The sequence below is a fragment of the Gallus gallus genome, chromosome 24 (genome assembly GCF_016699485.2).
Source record: "Gallus gallus isolate bGalGal1 chromosome 24, bGalGal1.mat.broiler.GRCg7b, whole genome shotgun sequence".
In the NCBI taxonomy this organism is placed as follows: Eukaryota; Metazoa; Chordata; class Aves; order Galliformes; family Phasianidae; genus Gallus; species Gallus gallus.
In genome coordinates, this window is record NC_052555.1 from 1117960 (window position 1) to 1138883 (window position 20924).

At 46.4% G+C, this 20924-nt stretch overlaps 2 protein-coding genes across 7 annotated transcripts in view; one reads left to right on the forward strand and one right to left on the reverse strand.

Annotated features, from left to right (window-relative positions):
• Positions 1–605: 605 nt before the first annotated feature.
• KCNJ5 (Potassium inwardly rectifying channel subfamily J member 5) overlaps positions 606–20924 on the forward strand; it is a 127097-nt gene continuing 106778 nt past the window's right edge. For 4 of the 5 annotated variants that reach the window (XR_006932095.1, XR_006932096.1, XM_015298110.4 and 1 more), the window contains exons 1-2: positions 606–890; positions 13049–13208. Coding sequence is in view for 3 of the 5 variants with exons in the window: in XM_015298110.4 (XP_015153596.1) it covers positions 13174–13208 (35 nt within the window). In the remaining 2 variants the exon portion in view is untranslated. Of the gene's footprint in view, positions 4879–13048; positions 13209–20924 lie in introns of all 5 variants that reach the window. The other variant, XM_046903828.1, reaches the window with a different exon arrangement.
• On the reverse strand, positions 2306–18756 carry KCNJ1 (potassium inwardly rectifying channel subfamily J member 1). 2 transcript variants are annotated; one of them, XR_001469989.4, is made up of 3 exons: positions 18654–18756; positions 5084–7151; positions 2306–2983 (listed from the first exon to the last, which is right to left on the reverse strand). XR_001469989.4 is itself a non-coding variant. In XM_004947967.5 (2 exons), exon 2 carries the CDS (start codon positions 7130–7132, stop codon positions 6017–6019), a length of 1116 nt encoding a protein of 371 aa, XP_004948024.1. In that variant the 5' UTR covers positions 7133–7151; positions 18654–18756; the 3' UTR covers positions 4034–6016. The 2 variants fall into 2 exon arrangements, 1 of the variants encoding a protein (XP_004948024.1); XM_004947967.5 differs by lacking the exon at positions 2306–2983 and having other exon boundaries at positions 4034–7151.

Here is a 20924-nt window from a genome sequence, read left to right on the forward strand (position 1 = left end):
ATTCACATCAAAGCCCCTATTTGTATAATTTTGCACAATACCTGGCATAACTTCATGTTACAGTTCTCATCTGTAAAAGCAGAACAAGTTGTAAATACAGCTCAGAGTTTTCAACCATATTAGAAACAAGGCAGAGGTCATCCAAAGGACCGACTTCACCAGGTGTTATTACACTCACTTGTGGCAGCAGCAAGCCTGCCAGTATCTGGATGGGGGCTGCAAAGAAGCAGAGAGACTCCTCGGCAGGGTCCGCTGTGGCAGAACACGGGAAAATGCTTTCAGACTAAAAGAGGGGAGATTTAGACTGGATAGAAGGAAGGAGATTTTCTCCTATGAAGTTACAGCTGCTGAAGGAGGAGGCGCAGAGGTTTCTGCTACTTTGCTGCGCAGCTACTTCAGCACAAGAGGTTCCTTCCCCCTTTCCAGGAGCTGCTGCGCGCTGTTTGCTTCGGCCTTTCATTCGCTCTCTGCCCGAAGCAGCCCGAAGCCGCTCCACCTTCCAGCTCCGCAGCGGGCGCCGCACGCGGTCACGGGCAGCGCCTGTCCGGCTGCACGAGCTCCGTCCTCCCGCGGGTGCGCAACACAGCGCTGCTCCTGCGCGGATCCTTTGTCGCTCGCGGCGCTGAGCTGCGCTGGTGCGGAGCTGCAGCGGGCGGAGCAGCGCTCGAGTCTCGCGCTCCGGGACCGCGCGCAACCGCGCAGCAGCGCTGCACGAGGCGGAGGGACCGCGCCGGAGCGGCTCGAGGCCGCCGCTGAGGGGCGGAACCGTTAACGGTCGCGGCCGTTAACGGTCGCCGGCGGAGCGGCCACCCACCGCCCGCTGCTGTCCGGTGAGCGCCCACGGCCCGCCCAGCGCCCTCAGGTGTCCCGTCCCGCAACTGCTGCGTGAGGTGCGTCGGGGCTGAGCCCCGTCGGGCCGAGACGGCTCCGCGTGTGGGAACGGTGGGCGGGCGGGCGGCTTCGGTGGCGTTTGTATAGCGCGGGAGCGGAGCGCCGAGAGCGGCGCTGCCCGGGGCGCCCTCACGCGGCACAACGCGCTCACACCGCCCCGGCGGCAGCGCATCCTTCGCGCGTTGCGGCGGCTCCGCATCGAAACCGGGAGCGGCCGCGCGGAGAGGAACAGCCGCAGCCCCGAACTGCAGCCCCGGGCCGACCTGCCTGGCTGCTATTCGTTCTTAGCGGGGAGCAGCCCCCAGGCACCCCCCAACAACCACCACCGCCGCCTTTGGTACCACCTCTACTCTCATAGCTGAGAACTGAGGTCTCCCGACGCTCCTGCGAAGCGGCTAAATACGTGCCGCTCGCAGAGCTCGTACCAAAATATGTCACTACGTGCGCTGTGCTCCGTGCAGTAAAAGGAGGAGCGCTTCGAACGAATTCTTGCTTCGAGCTTTTAAGATCGCCGCGGCAGCGCGGGGCGGAGCAGAGCTGTGGCCGCCGTCCTGCGCGGGGCAGTGGCGCCCCCCAGCGGCCGCGATGCAGAATGCAGCCGCGGTCCCGCAGCTGTGCGGCGCAGGGAGCTGCGGGCCCGGCGCGCGGTGCGTCACGCAGAGCGTGAGGGCTTCAGCGCTTTCCAGCAGCTCGCGGGTGGAGATGCAATGAGATTTTCGGGTTTCCAGCCTCCCCTTGCTCACCCGGCTCCCTGGAGCATAGAGGGTTTATGTCGCGCTCGTGCAGCAGAGAGTTTGTGCAAGTCGTAAGCTTTGCCAGGCAGATGCTTCTACCGCAGGAATGTCCGCTTGGCCTCAGGAAAGGCATTGTGTGCTCTCACAGCTGTGCAGGGAGCACTTTCGGCTTCCCTGCTGCAGTTGCAGTGAAGCCATCGCAGGGCTGTGTTTGATTCGGGGTCACTCTCAGTGCTGTCACAGCGGCTCCACAGCATCAAGCTGTAGGCACAGACTCACCGAGGGTTGGGAGCTCACCCCGTTTCCCCCGTCCCTGTGCTGGCAGTGTGCTGTTCATGGGCTGTGGTTTCCCTTTGCTTGCGTGGGGAGCAAGAACTGCGCCAGCACTGTGCTGCTTCCAGGCAGGGCTGAATCAAAGGCGGTGAAAAAAGAAGGAGGGAAATAAAAGCTCTTCCCAGCAGAATTCCCATGTGTGTAACCACATCAGCTTGCTGCCTGGGGAGAGGAAGGAGGCTGCAACACCTCAGCCACTCTCATTTGTGCTGGGGCTGTGCACGCTGCTGACTTGTTTATGGGCGAGTAGCTGAGTTTACAAGGCAGTATGTACACACAGGAGTTGTGCAGGCAGTTGCTGTGTTAGTTAGCCGTGGTGCGCCACATCACCACAGTGCAAATCAGTCTGTGTATCCAAACGGTTTGCCAAGGTTTGTTTTATTGTTGTTATTTAGGAGTTCCTTCTCACCCATTACTACCAAAGGGTGTGTGCAGACAGCTCACTAGCACATGTCGGTTTACTGAAAGCAGTTATTTTAATTCATGGCCCTTTCTCCAGCAGCCAGCAGGATGCCTTATTCATTTGCCAGCAGGAGGGTGAATCTATTTCAAAATGATTGAAATATTATGCACAGCTTGAACGAATGTTTAAAATAAATACAGTAGAAGAAACATGTTGTTTGTGAACTGAGAAGATAAATTAAGTTTAGTGCAGACACATTATTCCCAAGCTTTGTTGCTTGGCTAATGCTTTCACAGCTAAGCCCTCTCGGCCTTCCTGTCCACTGGAACAGGTTGCCCAAGGAGGCTGTGGATGTCCCATCCCTGGAAGCATTCAAGGCCAGGCTGGATGTGACTCTGGGCAGCCTGGTCTGGTGGTTGGTGACCCTGCACATAGCAGGGGGTGGAAACTCGATGATCATTGTGGTCCTTTTCAACCCAGGCCATTCTATGATTCATGCAGTAGTAAGCACATGGTCTGACTTCCTCCCCTAAAGAGATGGCTTTGCTCTGTACCAACGAGGTTGATGGCCTCTGTGTTGTATTCTGCAGTTGTTTTGGCCACCGTATGGACAGACTGGAGGCTGGATGGACAAATGGAGGGAGAAGAGAAGCATGAGGGTTTAGAAAAGAGTGCTGTGGAGATGTGACAATGAAGTGCTGTCACAGGCAAAGAAACCTGCCTTTGTTTCCAGTATCAGGGCAGCGGTTCCCCCAGAGCCACTTCTGCTCAGCGAGATTAAATTTATTTTCATCCTCTTAACTGAACTTTCTTTTAATGGAAGTAGAGGTGACAGCCCCTGAAATAGATTTCCTATGGAGTCGGTCCTGAGCGGCACTGCATGCAGAGTGTCTCCCGATAACCTTTTTTCCCTGCCCTGGGACTTTATCTCTCAAGTGACACACAGCCCTCTCTGGACACGAAGAGGAAATCCCCCACTGCTGCAGGGCTCTGTGCTCCCTGGATGGTAGCCAGAGGGAGAATGACGCCTTTCCTGGGTCCCCATTTTGGTTGCTTACAATCCCTGTCCATGTGAGCTTGGCTTAGCCACGGCCCTGCCAGCTTGGGGTCTGTCCCAGTTCATGCTATGGCCAGTTGTCCCTCTGTCATACTAAAATGAAAGAATGCAATCTCCCCTCCATTAGTGCAGACAGCAAGACTGGCTATTGAGGAAGGTGTGACTGTCAGAATAAAGGGCAGATAATCATCCTTCAAGTGAGATCAGCTGTCTCCTGTTTGAATTGTGGTAGCACGTAATACTACATCTGTAGTAGAAGAGCTGAGTCACAGCCTGAAGCAGTGATGGAGCACCTGGGGGGAAGGCAGGGCCAGCCCAGGGGAGCTCAGGTGCATGCAATGTGCTGAGTGATGGAAGGGCTGCAGCCAGGATCCACCCCTGCAAAAATGTTTTTACTGTTGGCAGCATTTGCAAGACTGCAAAATCTACAATCTTAAGGTATTGGGCAACATCTGTGAGATACCCTGAGGATTTGTGCTGGCAGTTCTAGATTGCCATGCAGCCATGTGCAGTGGTTCTGAGAGGTGATGAGGACAGGACTTTCTGTGCTGCTCTTTCAAAGCGAAGAGGGATTTAACAACGATGCGCTGAAGAAAGACTGAGACAGCTGAGAAGTGGCTTTTAAAGTGCTTTAGTGACATAACTGTTCTTAACATCATTCTTTGTACAGTGTGAGAACCTCACATCCCATCTTACAGATGGCAAATTGGAAATTCACACCAAAGTGATTTGTTCTGAACCACCAGAGGGGCTGATGCTCCACTGGGACTGAACTCCCTCGGCTCCCAGATCTTCATTCCTACACTCAGTCCATTCACAATACTGTCTTGGTTATTTGACCACTTAGTTGTGCCTTTCTTTTACAACCCCTCAATCCAACTGCATTTAAAAAAGGCACATCTATTTTACCAGCGTTTAAAATAGATGGTCTGAATTATATCACTGGGAAGAGTTCCCAGAAAAGCTCTCGCTTTTGTCCTATGAACTCTCAGCAGAACTTCTTTGGGAGCATCAGGAGACCAAAAATATCAGACTGTGAGGATATGGATGGAACTCACCTAAAAGCTATTGAAGGTTTTTGCTGCATTTGAAACCTAAATACCAAAAATTAAAGCAAGAAAATGTACTCCTGGTTACCAACGAGCAGGACTTGTCTGCTGTAGATGTGTGTTCTGTTCTGGTGAGGTAAACCATATGAAACTGGATGTGAAGCTCTTTTGGTGGGGGCTCCTGAGCATCTTTACTGTGTGTAGTGGCAATACCGAGTCACAGCCTGAAGCAGTGATGGAGCACCTGGGGGGAAGGCAGGGCCAGCCCAGGGCAGCTCAGGTGCATGCAATGTGCTGAGTGATGGAAGGGCTGCAGCCAGGATCCACCCCTTCCCAGCCCTCATCTAAGGGTTGGCAGTGGAGGTGAGGGGATCTTGCTGGAGATCCCTTCATACCTGAGGCCTTCTAAAGGTAAGCGGTTTCTTTCCTTTATTTCTGTCTTACAGTTGTTGCACTGAGCATGTCCTTACTTACTGCAGCCCAGGACTTTGCTACTATGTTGTCACTGCTCTAGTATCCATTGTGTTACAGTGCTTCACTGTGCTTTTGTTGTAGCGATACATTTATGCTTTAAGGAAAGGTATTGTTGGTGTTGTGAGTTTTTTCAAAGATGTACCTCACACTGGGAAGTTCCTCTCTTCTCCCTGAGGATCACTCTCCTGCCAGGTGTGATGCAGTGTGTGTGTCCTTCACCTCCCCGCTGTGTTTGCTTTCCCCCTGGCCCATCGCCTTCTGAGACTTCTCAGTATCACAGCAGCTGCCTCCTGGGGGAAGTGGGCAGGGGGGAATCTGGAGAGTTAAACAACTAAGAATAAGCTGTAAAACTCCTCTTCTCTTACAACAGGTGTCTCTACTTGTGCTTGTTTTCACTTTCCATTTGGTATTTTCCCTTAAGCAATCAAGACTTTCACAGAAGAGAACCCTTTATGAAGTTGTAGGTGCAGGAGGATGGCATAGTTTTCTCTTCACAATCCCTTCCTAAACACGTACCACCCCTTAGTGCTCAATTTCCATAAGCGTGTCAGCTCAAAATAAGAAGGAGTTATTTCAAATTGTTCAAAAGTGCTTAAGAGGTCTGGAGCCAAAGAGTCTGCATCCACAGAGGGCTTTGGCAATGAGAGACATGCATTTCTGGTGAGGTTTTGGCTTCTATGTCTCTTTGGTCCTTATGGAGAAGTTTGGTCTTCTGTCTGTCCTTCTCATACTCCCATTCTGACAGCTTTGCTCCTTAGGAATGACTTAAAGTTTCTCTTTCCAGGCTTAGTAAAACTGATGTGCCTCTGGGAGCTTGAGTGAGTTGGACGCTCCAACTTAGCAGCTTCATAAAATGTCCCACAGATATAAAAATATAAATTCTATGAAATACAAAGCATTGTTAAATAGTATTCTGCTGATCACTGGTATGCTGGTCCTCTCTGATTTGAGTCTTTTGAAAAGATAGATGCTGTTGTAGAGCTAAAACAAACCTGTTATTTGTTTTACTAAGTTATTAATCCTCTCAAGATTGAATTAGTTATGCAGGAAGGTGCAGTCTGATAAAGGTTTGGAGCTACATCTTTGTGTCACTGGCTTCGCTAGCTTCTGCCAAGACAAAACCAGGGTTGTCATAGCCTTTCTTCTCTTTGGCTTTAGCTTCTTTCTCATTGTAGAGGCAGAAGGCACAGTGGGGCATCTCCACTGCCACTGTCTTGCTGAAGTTCTGGAAGTCTACTCTGTATTTCCCTTCCTTGGTCTTGGACACAATGGGAGCAAAGCGATAACCCCAGAGCACCTCTTCTGGGATGTAAGATGTCCTCACCTGACAGGTAGCACTGGTCGCTTCAACAGTGCCGTCTAAAAACACCACCAGTTCAAAATCTTGCTGCAGAATTGTTTCTGCTGCCATGTGGAAGAAAGGGCTGTTCTTGTCTATGATATGGTAAATAGTCAGTGGGGAAATGAAGAAGAGATTTTCATTGCCAGCGTCAACGATAAATTCTATGTTGACCTGGTCCAGAATGATTGTCTCTCCTTCTGGGGTGATGGTGGTCTTCAGGAGTTTGCCGTAAATGTGACTCCCAATGAGAAGACTCTTCCTGAGGTTTGCCACCCTGATGAGGAGGCAGAGCTTCCCACCGCGTTTGCTGATGACAGCATTCCTGCTGAAGGTGATAGTCTTGGCCCGGTTTTTGGACCTTGATATCTTGGCCAAGATGGCACCACACATGAAAGAATTGATGATTACCCCCAAAATAGACTGGAAGATGAGCAAGAAAATGGCAGTGACACATTGTTCTGTGACACACCTGAAGCCATAGCCAATAGTGACCTGTGTCTCCAAGGAGAACAGGAATGCTGAAGTCAGACCATTGATATTCTCAACACAGGGGGTGTGATTTATGGAAGGATTGAATTCTGGAAGGTCTTTGTGTATGTAGGCCACAACATACCAGAGGAGACCGAACAGAAACCAGCTGCCTAAGAATGCTGAAATGAAGATAGTCATTTTGTATCTCCATCTCAAATCCAGGATAGTTGTCCATATATCAATCAAAAAGACAAACCTTGACTGCTCTACATTGCCAAACTCTATGTTGCACCTTCCATCTTTGGAAACAAGCCTGGCTTTTCTCCGGCTTCGTTCTGTGATGTGGCTGGCAAAGCGTTTCCGGAGGTAGTTGAACATTCCCTCTGCTGATGGTGTTCTGGAGAATAAGAAATAATAAACATTATGGGTAATGCGGGTCTCATTTGTACCTGCAGGCAAGGAGTAAAGGCTGCCCAGGTCTCAAGACGCCTGCTTAGGAAAAAGTTGTACCATTTGCATATTTTCCCTCCACTACTGGAGAAAAGTTCCAGTAAGTATATGAGGAAATGGGCAGATTCTTGCCTAAGGAGCATTCCAGCAAAGAGAAAATAAGCATTCTGACTTGCTTAGTAAACTTGTGAAGCTAAGAATCGGTCAACTGTTAATGTTGTCCCCTACTCAGTGGAATAAGCAGAGGAATAGAGAAGCAGCAAAGTTCATTGTGGGCATGCAGTGGGCAAACAAATGGGGAGCAGCTCAGCTTTGAGGTTTTTCTGTCTTCTAGAAGATGAAGTTGGGCTTAAAGAGGTGTGTGTGTGTTCATCAGGTGTGATGTAGAGTGTGCACCTAGGAGGGAATGGGAGAGGGTGCAGAATGTCAAATGAAGCCAGATAGATGCAGTGACTTTCAGCATGGTTATAGGTTGGGTTTGAAGTGTGAATTTCAAGCTCTGGAAATGCAGAAGCAGGACTTCTAGGAGAGAATAAAATAAACAGTAATGCTGTTGCTGGAATATAGTTGGGTGTTCACTCATCCCAAAGGTAACACCAATATGAAAGGGGTGCATTTTGAAATCTATTCTTAAAGGAAAGTGCAGCTCTGTGTCTCTGTTAATTTTGCCTTTTATGACTGTCTGTGTTAGCAAGAACCAGGGAGCAGGAGTCACTGATGTGGGAAACAGCACAGATGTGATCAGAGTGGGAGCAGCAAACATGCAGGGATGTCTCAGTTTCAGAGTTGCTCATTCACGTAGGTGTGGGATGAGCTTCATCCACTGTGGAGTTGCAGATGGCCTGCTGTGCTCATGGCCAGCTTTTGGGCCCCAAATTTAGGGATATTCTTAGAGATACTCCATTTTAGAATTGATTACCCCTCAAGCATAAAATGTCTTCCTTTCTAACAGAAGATGTGTTAGATGGGCTGACCCACCCTGGGAATGTACCCTGTGTGCCTCTTTAGCCTTTATTAAACAAAATTCTTCTTGTGTAGCTGAACTCTGCTGTGTGTTGTAATCATATTTCTTGGGGGCAAAATGCTTCAGCTTAGAAACAACTCACAAACTTGATGGGAAAATATCCTCACTGGTGACTCACACAGAGAATATTCTGAGTTTATTGTATCTTGGAGGACAAAACATCCACAGCCGTTCACAGACTGGGATGTTTGCTGTAGAACACGTGGCACTTCAGCAGTGCGTCTCAGACCAGAAGGTGCTGGGGACTGTGCAGCTGATTGCTGTTCATTCTGTGCCACTGCATTGGATTCATCTACTGACATGAGTTAGTGCAAATTCTGTCTTACTTCAATTCAGCCTTTTAAATGGTAGATGCTCTGCCTGTGCCAATAGTGAAGCTGGCTGCTAATTGCTGGTAAAGGAAGATTGTACTCCTTCTGAGTGGATGTGTCTTATCACTGCACCATGCAGGAGTGAGCCGCTCTTTGGCAAAAGCTTTCTTCCATTTACTCTGTAGCAGAAGCCGCCTAACGTTCTAGCTGGCTGAAAGAAGTCTTTACATTAGACATAGCAGTTACAGGGACCACAGGTTACCTTTTGATACAGCAATCAGTAGCAAAGGGAAAGTATTATTGATAAGCATGGATTACATTTTGTGAAGTCAGAAGTAAAATACAAGTTTGTTGCTTTGTGTCACAGTCTGTGCTTACACTGAAACCTCTGCTCATGAAAGTGAGCTTGAAGAGATGAAGGTCATTGTGCTGTAGCTTTTCACTGCTTTGAACTTCTGCTGCTGAATGTATTGGTTGTGAATGTAGCTGCTAAAGTTAAACTTTAAGCAAGAACTCGAGGAGGGGGATGGGGTTACCCTCCAAACAATCCTCAGTCTGCTTTTCTTAACACCCTTTTAATGTGTTCATGTTAATGCATAGTTTGAGCAAAAAGAAAACATTGCTGCACGATGCAGCATTCCCAGAAGCTCTGCAGTATTTAACCTTTAACTGCCCTGTGTGCAGAAATGTGCAGCTTCAGCTGCTGTTGGTATTCACTGTGTTGTGCTTTTTCTGCAGCAGTGCAAGCTCTGAGTGTCAGTGCTGGAACGGAGCAGAATGCCTCCATGTCGCTGCCTGCACACCCTGAGCTGCACAGCCGTACCTTTGGCAGAGATGAGCTCCAGCAGAGCTGCTCATAACCCCCTGGAAAGGTGTGAAGGGGAGAAATGGAGGAGGTTCTCTGATCCAGCTGGCTTTTCCTGCTGGGGTTCTCATAGATGTCACCACGATTCTGGTAGACCTGATTCAGCCTTCATTAGAAATCTTTGGATGAATCCAGACATACAAATCAACAGATAATTATCACAGAGATGATGTGAGGAAGCCAATCAGCACAGTCTGGGCTGCAACCTTGGAAACAAATCCCCAAGTTTGCTGTTCCTCTTCTTCCTCTTTAAATCTTCCCTGCTGTCTTCAGACTGCTTTACAAGCCCTGTTTAAGCTACCCCAGGTAGATTGAAGTCTGGAGAATTACACCTTTCTTGAGCCAGGGTGGCAAAGCAGTCCTACCCCCAACAAATCTTTCTTGCTCCCACTTAAAGCTGGAATGTGTTGATTCTCTTCAGCAAGAGAGGCATTGCCTCCTGTACCAACACAATGTGAGTGTGCTACAGAAGAGGTTATAGAAAGCAAGTTATGTAATATAGCCCTTAGTCCTTTCCATTTAAATCACTGAAGGTAGCTGACCCGGCTGTGTTGTAGCTAATATTTAGCAGGATGTTTCCTGTCAGCCCAAACAAACACAGCATTGCAAGCTGTGCTGTGTGAGAAATGCCTTTAGGAGGAGCTGGCAGAGCTCTGCTGTCCCCAGCAGTACTGCATTCATCAAATGCTGCACTGCTTGTGTTGAGTGATGGGACAGCAGGCAGCTCACCTGCCTTGCGCAGCAATGGCGTGTCGAGGTTGGCTGCAGAAACATGCAGCTCCCACTGGGCTGTTCCACTCTCATATTCCAGAGATCACTGCAATAAGCAGGAACTTTTGTATTTCTGGTCTTCAGTTCCTGATCTTTCCAAACTATCCTGCATCACTCCCAATACCCGCGATAACTTATAAATGCCCAGAAAGTTAGTTCTTTAGAGATGCACTTCTGCAAGTAGGTAACAGCAGTGGTTAGAGATCCCATGTACTACGTACCAGCCGGGGTTCCTTTGCTCACGAGGGATGTAACTGAGAGGTCCTCTTTGCTCCTACTCACTCTCAGTGGGTTTGCTGAGAGCCCTTCTGAATGTGGGGGGTAATGCCCAGGCGCATTAATGGTTCTCTGGGTAAGTCCTTTGTGCAGCACTGTGTGCGGAGCACATTAATCCATGGAAATGGCTTTAATCTCAGTCACGTGCAGTGCTGGGGAGCAGTGGGTGTAGGAAGGGGAAGGTGGTTGAGGTTTGATGGGGGTCAGACAAGAATAACATCTATTAACACATTTAAATGCTGTTTTGATACCTGTGGCTTCAAATGTATTTCTTTCCTTACTGCAAAGGAGGTGCAAACAAAGCTGGCAGAGCCTCATTGTTACAGGGGGAAAGCATAAACACAAAGCAGCCCTCTGAACTCACAGCTTTTGATAGAAATGCATCTTTGTTAGGGATTCAGATGAAGTTCTAAGGAGCTTAGGTAGAAGAAAGGGGGATACAGAGTTAAGGGATTATTTTTTCAGTCCCTTTCAGCTCTTTAAAAATCAGTTCTCTTTCAGTCCTTTCTGTTTTTTCTTTTTGTTGAACTTCCCCTGAACAAAGTATGTGAAATATCTCATTCTTAATGCCTTCTGAAATCCTTTTTTATTAGAGAAGCAAACGACAGCACTTAGTCTTATTGTGTGTTATCTGCTGGCTGCTTTTCTACCGAGACCTTTGGAGAATACAGCCCATTTGTTTTTCAGTCGGTGCCATGGTTAGAGCAGGGATCTGCCTGTTGCAGTATCCCAAACCTGTTGTATCAGAATTGTCACAGAATCAAGGACTGCCAAACAGAGCTGACCTTGTATTGAATCAGTTTGAAGTACAGCAGGAGCGTAACCTTGCCTAAGTCCACTTATGTGCCTCATTTGTCTCCTGTCATCAGAGGAGGAGCACCCATCACTTCTGTTTAAACTGGGTGAATCAGGAGCGTTCCTGCTGCCCTTGGCATACAGCACAAGGCTGTGCCAAACCCTCCCTTGATTCTCCTACATCCTGAAAATGTATATGAACTGAGATGTATGGGGTGTGCAGATTCTATGGGCGCTATTGGTCATGTAAAGGACTGAGCCACTTCAGGAAGACTGCTATAATGCTTTGCCAGCCTGTTATACCAGAAGGCTTGAGACCCTCTGCCTTAAAAATGGGTCTGTCTTCATGCTGTGCTGTGTGCTTGATGGGGTTTGCTCCCTGATCCGTTCTGCTGAGCAGCCCTGGTGCTCCCCACTGGAGTGTGCCTTGGTCATGCTTCAAATAGGGTTTCTGTGATAACAACCAGCAGCTGCTTGCATCCAGGAGCTCTACCTGTGCTATGCCTGCTCTACATTACTTGAAAAGACAGGCTGCAGTTTCCCCTCACAAAGCTGTCTCGAAGGCAGCATTCATTCCTGAGAACACAGGCAGATGAGTAAGTGAAATAATGTATGCTGCAGCAATGGAGACTTGAGCAAACTGTGTTCTGTTGGAGGTTGGGAGTGTTTGGGCTCCTCAAGGGCTGCAAGTAAAGATTTACAGCAGTAAAGCCATTACTGTCATTGTTAGCCATTAATATTATTGTAGTTAGTGCTGCATACAAGATAAATTCATTACTGCATTTAATGAGGGGGAGAGTCTGGAGTGCTCAGCTTAGGTGAGAGCACACGGTGTGGCTCTTGTATACAAACACCATTAAGGCTTTGGGGAATAGACAGCAGTGGAATTTCCTCCTGCCCTACGAGGGCAGCCCTGACTCACAAACGCTCCCTCTCTATCGCATGGAGCCTGGAAAACAACTGCCAGACAAAAACGTTTGCAATGATCGCTTCATAGGGACCAAATGAAACTGTCATTAGTGCTATTTTGCAGTGCCTGAGCAATTTTACAGCTAGACTGCATCTCCCATAGCACCTCCTGCTGTGGCGGTTCCCATGCAGCAGGTGATGCACCTCACCCTCAGGGTCTGTCATGGGATGTGCAGTCATGCTGGGAATCACCTCTATGAGAGCTGGGAGTGGGGCTGTCTGTGCCACAGAGGGGGATTTCCCAACAGAACTGTTTCTATTTTCAGAGAATTGAGGTTTTCACTGAAAATATCGATTTTTTTATTATTATTATTATTATTTTTTAGAAGAAATGGTTCTCTGGGAGAAGTTGTTCTCGAGCAAATGGTATCTTTGGGGACTTTGGTCAAAAGAAAGCAGTTCTCTCAGTGTTTCTATGTGTGATGTGTCACTGTGGTTTCAAGAGGAAGAAATAGGGCTTGAGCACAGTGGAATGTTGTGCTGGTTGTGTATTCTGCTCACTGAGGAGTCTGGAAATGAAGTGGTTTGCTTTCTGTTGAATTTTTCTGAAGGAGAAAGGCAAGTTTTGGCTGCTTATTTAAGGTATTACACTGTGAAGGTGTGGTGATGGTGGACTGCAATGTTTCACCTGTTTGCCTGAAAGCAGCTTGTAAGCACAGCACTGTGCTGCACAGGATGTGTGCTGGGAAGGCAATGCAGCACAAACACTATCCAGAAAGGTCATGGGGAGAACAGGCAGAGTCATGTGAGCCATTTCTGTATGTTCTCATTTTGTTATTCTTTGCTGAATTATTAAAGGCATTGAATCATTAACTCGTAGTTTGTTTCTACAGATTGGCAATGTCAAGTCTCAGTCATCAGTACAGTGCACTGGAAAGGCTTTGTGCAAAAGCCCTGAGGGCTGAGAGGCAGCTGACAGCCTTACCCAAGGCCAAGACCACCTGGGAACAACACTGCGATGGTTCTGACCCTGGTTGGACATCTAATCTCAAGGTATCTCAGCCCTCACCATTCTCCTGTCGTTTGAATTTCCAAACTGTTGGTGTATTTAAGTGCATAGTGGCTCCATGCCTCCCCAAACAGAACTCAGCACTGGGTGTGATAGAAAACATTGATAGAAGGACCCAGCATTGACAGAAAGTACTTATTGTGACAGCAGCTTCCAAAAGCCCTTGCTTACTCAATGCACAAGAAAAGCATAATGTTGCTCTCTTTGTACTCTACACATCACTAAAGAAAAGCAATTAAGTGAATGCTGCCACGGTATGAAGTCGTGTCACAGTAGTTTACATCACAGGGTATAGCTAATGCCAGCTGCAGAACAGAGATGCAGTAAGAGAGCACTCAGAGGCTGCTTGGTCAGCCTTGCTTGCCCTGCTGTGTGGTCACACACTGTGCGTAGCCTCAGAGCCAGGATTTGATTTACTATTTCTCAGTTCTGTAACACTCCCTTTGTGTGAACCTGAGGAAAATGAGAGAAGGGCGAAGAAGCACCTAATCTGGATTAAATGGCAGTAGGAAGAGCTCCTTTGATTTCTTCGACTGTGTTTTTATAATAATGGCTGCTTGCTGTTTATCAGTGCTTCAACTCAATGTTTGTAACTCGTGCTGCACACTGCAGTATCACTCTTCTGCTGTAATCATTCACCTGCATACAGCACTGAGATAAGCCCTGGGACGTGGTTGTCCTAGGCAGCATTTTTGGGCACGCTTCCATGCAGAATTTGGAGCACTGTCCTGCTGCAGTCCTTACCCAGGATATTTTATTCCAGAAGTATAAGGAACTGCTTTAACACTTGTAACACATTGCTACCTGCTGATCTGCCACGCTCCTTTTTTCTGCTCACTGTGCCTGCAAGTCTGTCACATAGCAGCTGCAAGCTGGATTGGCACTTGCTGGCTGTTGCTGCATGTTGAATCAGTTGAGGTTCACCAGTAGAAGTATCAGACATCAGTAGTATGGAAGATTTCCTTTCATCATTCAGTGCTCCGATCACAAATGTTGGCAGCACTGCAGACTTTGATTGACGGATTTTGTTCTACCTCTGCTTCCCAATATCTGATTTCTGCTACGTTCAGCCAAGCTGTCTAGAAACAGCTTGTCCCGTTACAGTCTTATCTCAATAGTTTCTTTCCCTCATCTCTGCTTGGCTGCTGCAATCACGAGGTGGGTGACAGCAGTTGTTCCAGTGCCTTTTGAAGGGGTGTATGACAGCCTACAGCTCCTGCCCTGGCATTTAAAGTGAGTTTGTGGTCACATGTTCTGCCATGGGAAAAAAATCTGACTTTTCAGCTGGTTTTCAGGTGAAGGTAGAGGTATTAAGGACATTCTATGCAATTTCATACAAGGTTTGCTGAAGCGAGTGTCATCCATCTGAATTAGAGAGCCAGGGTCCACCTGTGCCTGGGAGATTGGTTAGGATGTTCCTGTGATTTATTACAAATAAATGCCACAGAAGTGAAGTGTTTCAGGAGCAAATCTTGAGAATCAAATCTCAGTTGGCAGCTGTTGGCCTCATCTCCTACTTTTTCACATCTCCTGCAGAAAGCAAATAGCTTTCACTTACAGGAGAAACCTGATTATTCCCTGAAATACTACAGCCCAGGACTTCCCCTTTTAAGGGTAATTTCTGGGGCACACAGAGTGCCTTTTGAAAGTAATGGGGACAACCAGCTGCAAACCTAAAGATGTGAGCAGCCTGGTGTCCCTGGGGTGTGCAGTGTTTCACCAGCAGAGCTCTTTCTGTTTCAATCCTTCAGTTACTTCTGTGCTCCTAATTATTTATATAAGTGTAACTGACTTGCAAGACATTCCTGGCTTTCAGTGCACACCGAGTGAATTATTGACCCATCACATGGGTCACTGATGTGAAGAGACGTATGAACGAACTGGGTACAAAATAGCTGCTTTGCATTCTTAATAGCAAATGTACGCCATTAATAACTTTGTCTGACGCACTCAGAGCCTGCTCAATTTTAGTTTAACATGCATATGGCTGAGTTCATCCTCGGAGTAATTTGAAACTCACTGGGCATGGACTTCATCTCCTTATGCTGCTTTAAAACCTCTCCCGTATGAGATGTGAAATGCTAATTTCAGAGTTTATGGCTGACTTGAGATGCTACATTTGAAAAATCAAATCCAATTAAATCAACTTATTACCAAGGCCAGAGAGTGGTGTTCAGCACATCCCTTGTTACTTCACAATGAGGAGTAAATGTAAGGAGAATATTGTATCTTAACATATAAACAAGGCTAATCTGTCCTAATAAGAAGGTTTGTCTGCAGCACCTGGGAAGCAAGTGGTAAAACCTCTCCTGGAGAGTGCAATTACCTGAGCTTAGTTATGGTTTTCCACTTCCTTCTGCCTGCTCTCCCCTTTGTGTCTGTTTCCCCCACCTGCTCGTAACATGGAAGCAAAATGAGTGTTATGTGGATGAATTCAAGGATTGCAAAGTGCTCTGAGAGCTCTGGTGTGTGTTGCTATGGACTGGCAGCATGGCATCATGGCATCATAGTCAGAATTGTAACAGAGCTCAGATTTCAGGGGAATATAAAGGTAAGAGATGCCTGCCTGCTGTCCTGGTAGGAACTTATTTACCATCATCCGAGGAGAAGAAAAGCATTTATGTGCAAAGAACACAGCAAAGAGAGAAAAGAGGGGGATATACAGTGGTGGTTTTTTAGATGGAAAAAATATTAAGCTGATTTGCAGATACGAAGCAAATGAAAATCTTTAATGTAGGTTTCTTATGAGTGTGAACACTGTGCTGTTCTTTGTATTTAAAGCATATTGTCACCAAACTGTCTAGTGGCTCCTTCTGCTGTAGGTACCAGACTATTTTGAGCATTTCTGTGAAGTTTGAAGTCTTAGTTTGAACTTCAGGCTTGAAATGAGCTCTTATCTCAGTTACTAATAAGTACTTGGGAATCTTGGCTCAGTTGTTCTAATTCATCCAGAATTCAGAGCAGCCCTTGGTTGTGAATTGAGATTCCCATAGTGCCTGTGAAGTGATGGAAACCTAAGGGAGGATTCACTTCACCTCAGTGTACCCTGAAAACATGAGTAAGGCTCAAGCAGCTGATTGAGATACCAGAGCCAGTGTGCAAAGAGTACTGGGTGAGCTGCTGCCCACCCTCAGGTTATGTGGGCAGCCAAGGTTAGATCTCCTTATTTAAGTGAGTAAAGGAGAAGAAATCAACTCCATTCTTTTATCTCTTGACATTACTGAACATTCACACGTGAGGTAGCTGTTCAGATTGCAGTAGCTTTGTCTGTGTTCTGAAGGGCTCTTGTATAATTCTGTTTTCCTCACTGGGACAGAAAGTCCTAGGGCTTCAAACAGGCCTTGTTTTGTTGTTTGTTATCTCTGTGATTACTCTGTGTACTCCCTTCTCTTGACAGCACAGAGTGCATCTGAGGGAGTTTATTAAGGTATGAACCAACTTAAATTACCTTGCATTTATTGTGGGATGCTGCTGCAGGGGAGGCACATTTGCATATCAAAACCCTGTGATGTGAAACCAAGAAACAAATAAAACCATCTTATCTCTGTGAGCACTGTGTATGGAGGGTGCAAACTTATCAGCCACCCACGGCCTGTCTGTGTCCTGTTACCTGTTGTGTAGCAAAGATTTATGAAGATATTCAGGGTGAGCTAACAAGGCTCTGAATGTTAGTTATAAAGCTCCTTCTCCTGAATGCAGGCTGATGCACAGCAGACTAGAAATAGAGCCTTGGGCTCTATCATGGTAGTACATCCTTTGAGCTGTGCTGCTGAAGGAAGGGACACATGGCTCTGCTGTAGCAACTTTACATTGTCTTATGGTTATATGTAAAGGAAGGTAAAGCCACATTCCTGTGCCAAACTCCCCTCCTTCCCATTGTAGTCCGGACACTTACAGATACTCCTTAGTGTTTAGGTGAGCTGCTGATACAGCTGAAATGTGGAAGCCATTAGTGGCCTTCAGGTATAGGATGCTTAGAACTACATGACTGGAAAGAGCTTTCCACTGTCACACCCCAGAGTATCATTGCTTACCTACGAGCTCCTGGGGGGTCCACAGAGCTGCCACCAAGAAAAGCAAATTCTCAGAGCTGCTCTGTTACCTTTTTTAAGGGAGACATCAAAGTCAGACAGATCTGGATGGAGCTGGAAACCAGCAAGAACCTTGATGAAAGAAATGAGTCATGGGAGGCTCATGTCTCCTTCCCCCTGCCAAAGGGTAGCTGAGGGTGGGGGTATCACTGCTGGTTCTGTGCACATCAAGATGCCTTGGAAGGTTCTGAAAGCAGGAGTAGCTCTTAGGCAAAAGCACCTGTAGGATGAGCTTGCTGCTATTGCCCAGCACAAGAAGGATGTGTTGGTATTGATGTAATGCATGGAGTGCTGTTCAGAAGCCCCTGGTGTGGTTGGTATTAGAAGGGCTCAGTCCCTATGTGCTGCTGTATCTGTACTGAAATGGAGCTGCTCAGTCACTATTGTACCTATGCTTGATACTTATTAACAGCAGCTGAAGACCAACACTGTTACTTCTTACTGGCTAATTTTTAACTGAATTTAAGGAAGTGGTGGCAATTATTAGATAAACACTTATGCAAAAAGGCAATGGTAGGTAAGTAGAGGTAACCAGTACAGGAGGGCAGCTATTACTTGCTGATCATTCAGACCATTGCTTTCTTATTTTCTTAGCTTGATTCTGTAGTGGGGGTTTTTCTCCTCATGCAGTGAAGTTGCATCATGCAGAAAATTGGTTTAAGTACAAACTCTTATGGTGTCTTTCATCAAATGTTCTCAGAGAACATTACTAATAATTCATTAAAGGGGCACTATCAGCTGGAACGCTTTAATTACCATTTTCTGACAAGTCAGCTCATAAGTGGTGTGTCCTGATTTTCCTATTTATTGCTAACACGTATGTGGATTCTCTTTTTTCCTGTAGATGTTTATAGGAGTTGAGAGAAGTAATTGACTATGGGACTGGGGAGGTGAACCATGCACTACACATTGTCAGGCCCAAAATGGGAGAGAACTTAAAGGTGGATCCTTTTTTAAACAGTGATTCTGGGAAATTCCTTACTGCAGGACCTGAGCATCTCTCAGTGCATCTGAATGGGGAGAACCTGTGGTATGCACACATTACTGCTCCAAACGAGCACAGTGAAGTCAAAGTCTAGCAGTAAAAACCATTAGCTATTTCTTGCTCCCAGGCTGGGTGCGCAGACTCAGCCTTCTAGTAATTGTGAGAGAATGACAGGCTGCTCAATACTAATACAGGGTTAGAACAGCAATCATGGCAGTTCCCACCATGCTAGCTCAATGCAAACCTGCATCACTTTATCCCACTGTAGTTCATTGTGTTGCCACGCTTCAATATCCTTCCAGCCCTGTGTCACTGCTACCTTTCAAGGAAATAATATGGCATGAGCCTCTTACCTTGGGTGTTAAGCAGCAGAGGTGACTGCAGCAGGGAGGTGGGAGGGAAAGCTTCCTGTACCCCTAGAGCATGTAATTCCCAACAGCTTCTCCACCAAAGGGAGCATGACCAGGGCCCTCCTTGGCTTTTATGTATGCCTGTGTCAGCTCAGACTGGTTGCCAGCTCATCTATATGCAGTGGCTCATTAACATAGTGGCTCAGTTTATATACCCTATGTGAAAAGCAGAGGAGTGGCTGCTTGATTTAAAAAATAAGGCACAAGTGTTGAACAGTTGAGGGTAGGGATATTAGTGCAGTATTACCTGATGTTTTTATTACTGTCAGCAACATCTCAGTCTTGCCCCATCCCACTGGTATAAATCCTGCAGCAGCGTCCTGACTACTTGTGAGGATCCTGCCTTTATTTTGCATGGGCAGCGTGGTTTGGGGGGAAAAAAGGATCTTTTAATACCTCCTATATTCTGCAGAGCCTTTGCAGCTTGATTTATTTGACCTATGGTGTATTAGAAGCATGTACTCTTCCCTAGGATTTCTTTCCTAGATCTGAGCTGAAAGCCCAATTCCATCTAAACCCTTTGCAGAGGGACTGCAGGAGTTAATTCACTTGGAGTCTGAAGAAGTGAACATCTCTTGTATTTCTCAATCCTTTAGCAGTGTCTTTGCATCTCACTGATAAGGGATTGCGTGATATAAGCCTGAAATTAATTTACCTATATGCACATAATTAAGTTAATACTTCTGGTTTGCTCAAATGAGGAAGGCATTTCTTCTCACTCTAAGACAAGTATCTAAGAATCCATTGCCTTCCAGAGATGCTCATCCATCTCCATTTACAGAGAGAGGACTTGAGAGGCTGAAGCAGTTTATGTCCTTATCTTTTCAATGCCTACTGTAAATAAATGGGTTCTACCCTCAACATTAGAATCCCCAGATGGGAAATTGATCTTCCCTGGGTTATACAGCAACAGAAGTCCCATGTTTCCAGCCACTGACCATAGGCAGGTAGAGGCTGTTGTGTGGGCAGGATCTTCTTTGTCTCTCAGAGTCTTGGAAGAGATGGGGGGATACAATTTGTACATCAGAACCTTATGGTACAAATTAAGTTTCATCAACTACCATATTGCACATTGGTTAACATGATTTTTCAAAGAAAAAAAACTGTTCTCCTGTGATGAAACTCAATGGGATTTTTTTCCCATTAGTTTCACAGGGTGTGTTGAGCCCTTAAAGGGTTTTACTTCTGTTAAATATTATCCTCAACACCGGGAAATTAAAAGTGAATGGGCTTTCTTCATTCTTCTACTATGACACGTCAAAGGAATGTTAGAAAAATGAATAGATTTCCCTGGCTTTCAGAAGCTCCCAGAGTGAATTTCAGTGACAGGTTTTTAGGACAGATTGCAATTAACTTCTTCATTCAGTCTGAGACCAGAACACTCTTCCTGTGTTTGGCACAAGGAAGGCAGAGCAGGAGGAGAGTAGTAAAGGATTTGGGTTTTCATGAGCGATAAATGACTTCTCAGTGCTCTGAGACCACTCAGATGGTGGCAGTTCTCCTAACAGAAAGAGGAGTCATTTTGTAGTTTGTGTCTCATGTTGGACAGGAGAATCACCAAAGACATTCTTGGAAATTTAGGGTATCGTGTTCATCTGGTTGTGTTATTTTCCTAAGGTAACACTTTCAAAGTTGCATCCATAACCAAGGAACTAAACAGCACTTTCAGCAGTGGCGTAGGTTTGCCAGCAGCTCTCCTCCATCGTAATGATCTCCCCTCTTCTGAGCTGGCTTCACTGTTTTATCAGAAATGGAATCTTGGGAACCTGTCCTGTAAAGAAGAAATGGGAAATGAGGTGCGACTGAGCTGATGTCAGAACATCCCCCGCTGGATTTGTAAATATTTTTTCCAGTGTTTTTCACATTAAGTCAACTTTTGTGATTAGGGGTGTTCTGTGAAGTCTGCTCGCCTGAAGCAGTTTTTCTACATAAATATTGATCATCTCTATGTGCTTTGTCAAATGAAAAGAAAGATGTCATGCCCTTATCTTTAGGAATGATTATTTATAGAAGATGCAGTCTCTCTAGATGTAACCAAAGATACATACTTTATAAGCATGGTAGAGAAATCAGTACTGCAGGCAGTTGTTTGTTCATTAACCTCAGTGCAGCTAGGCTGGCAGCCTCCCAGTACTGATTTACTTGGTGTTTACCATGGGGAGGGATATGAAATCCATTGTGGTTTTATTCTGTGTCCCAAGAGAGGTGATTCCA

Bases quoted from the DNA above. Each gene is read 5' to 3' on its own strand.
- KCNJ1 (XM_004947967.5), bottom strand. From the start codon at position 7,132: ATGTTCAACTACCTCCGGAAACGCTTTGCCAGCCACATCACAGAACGA.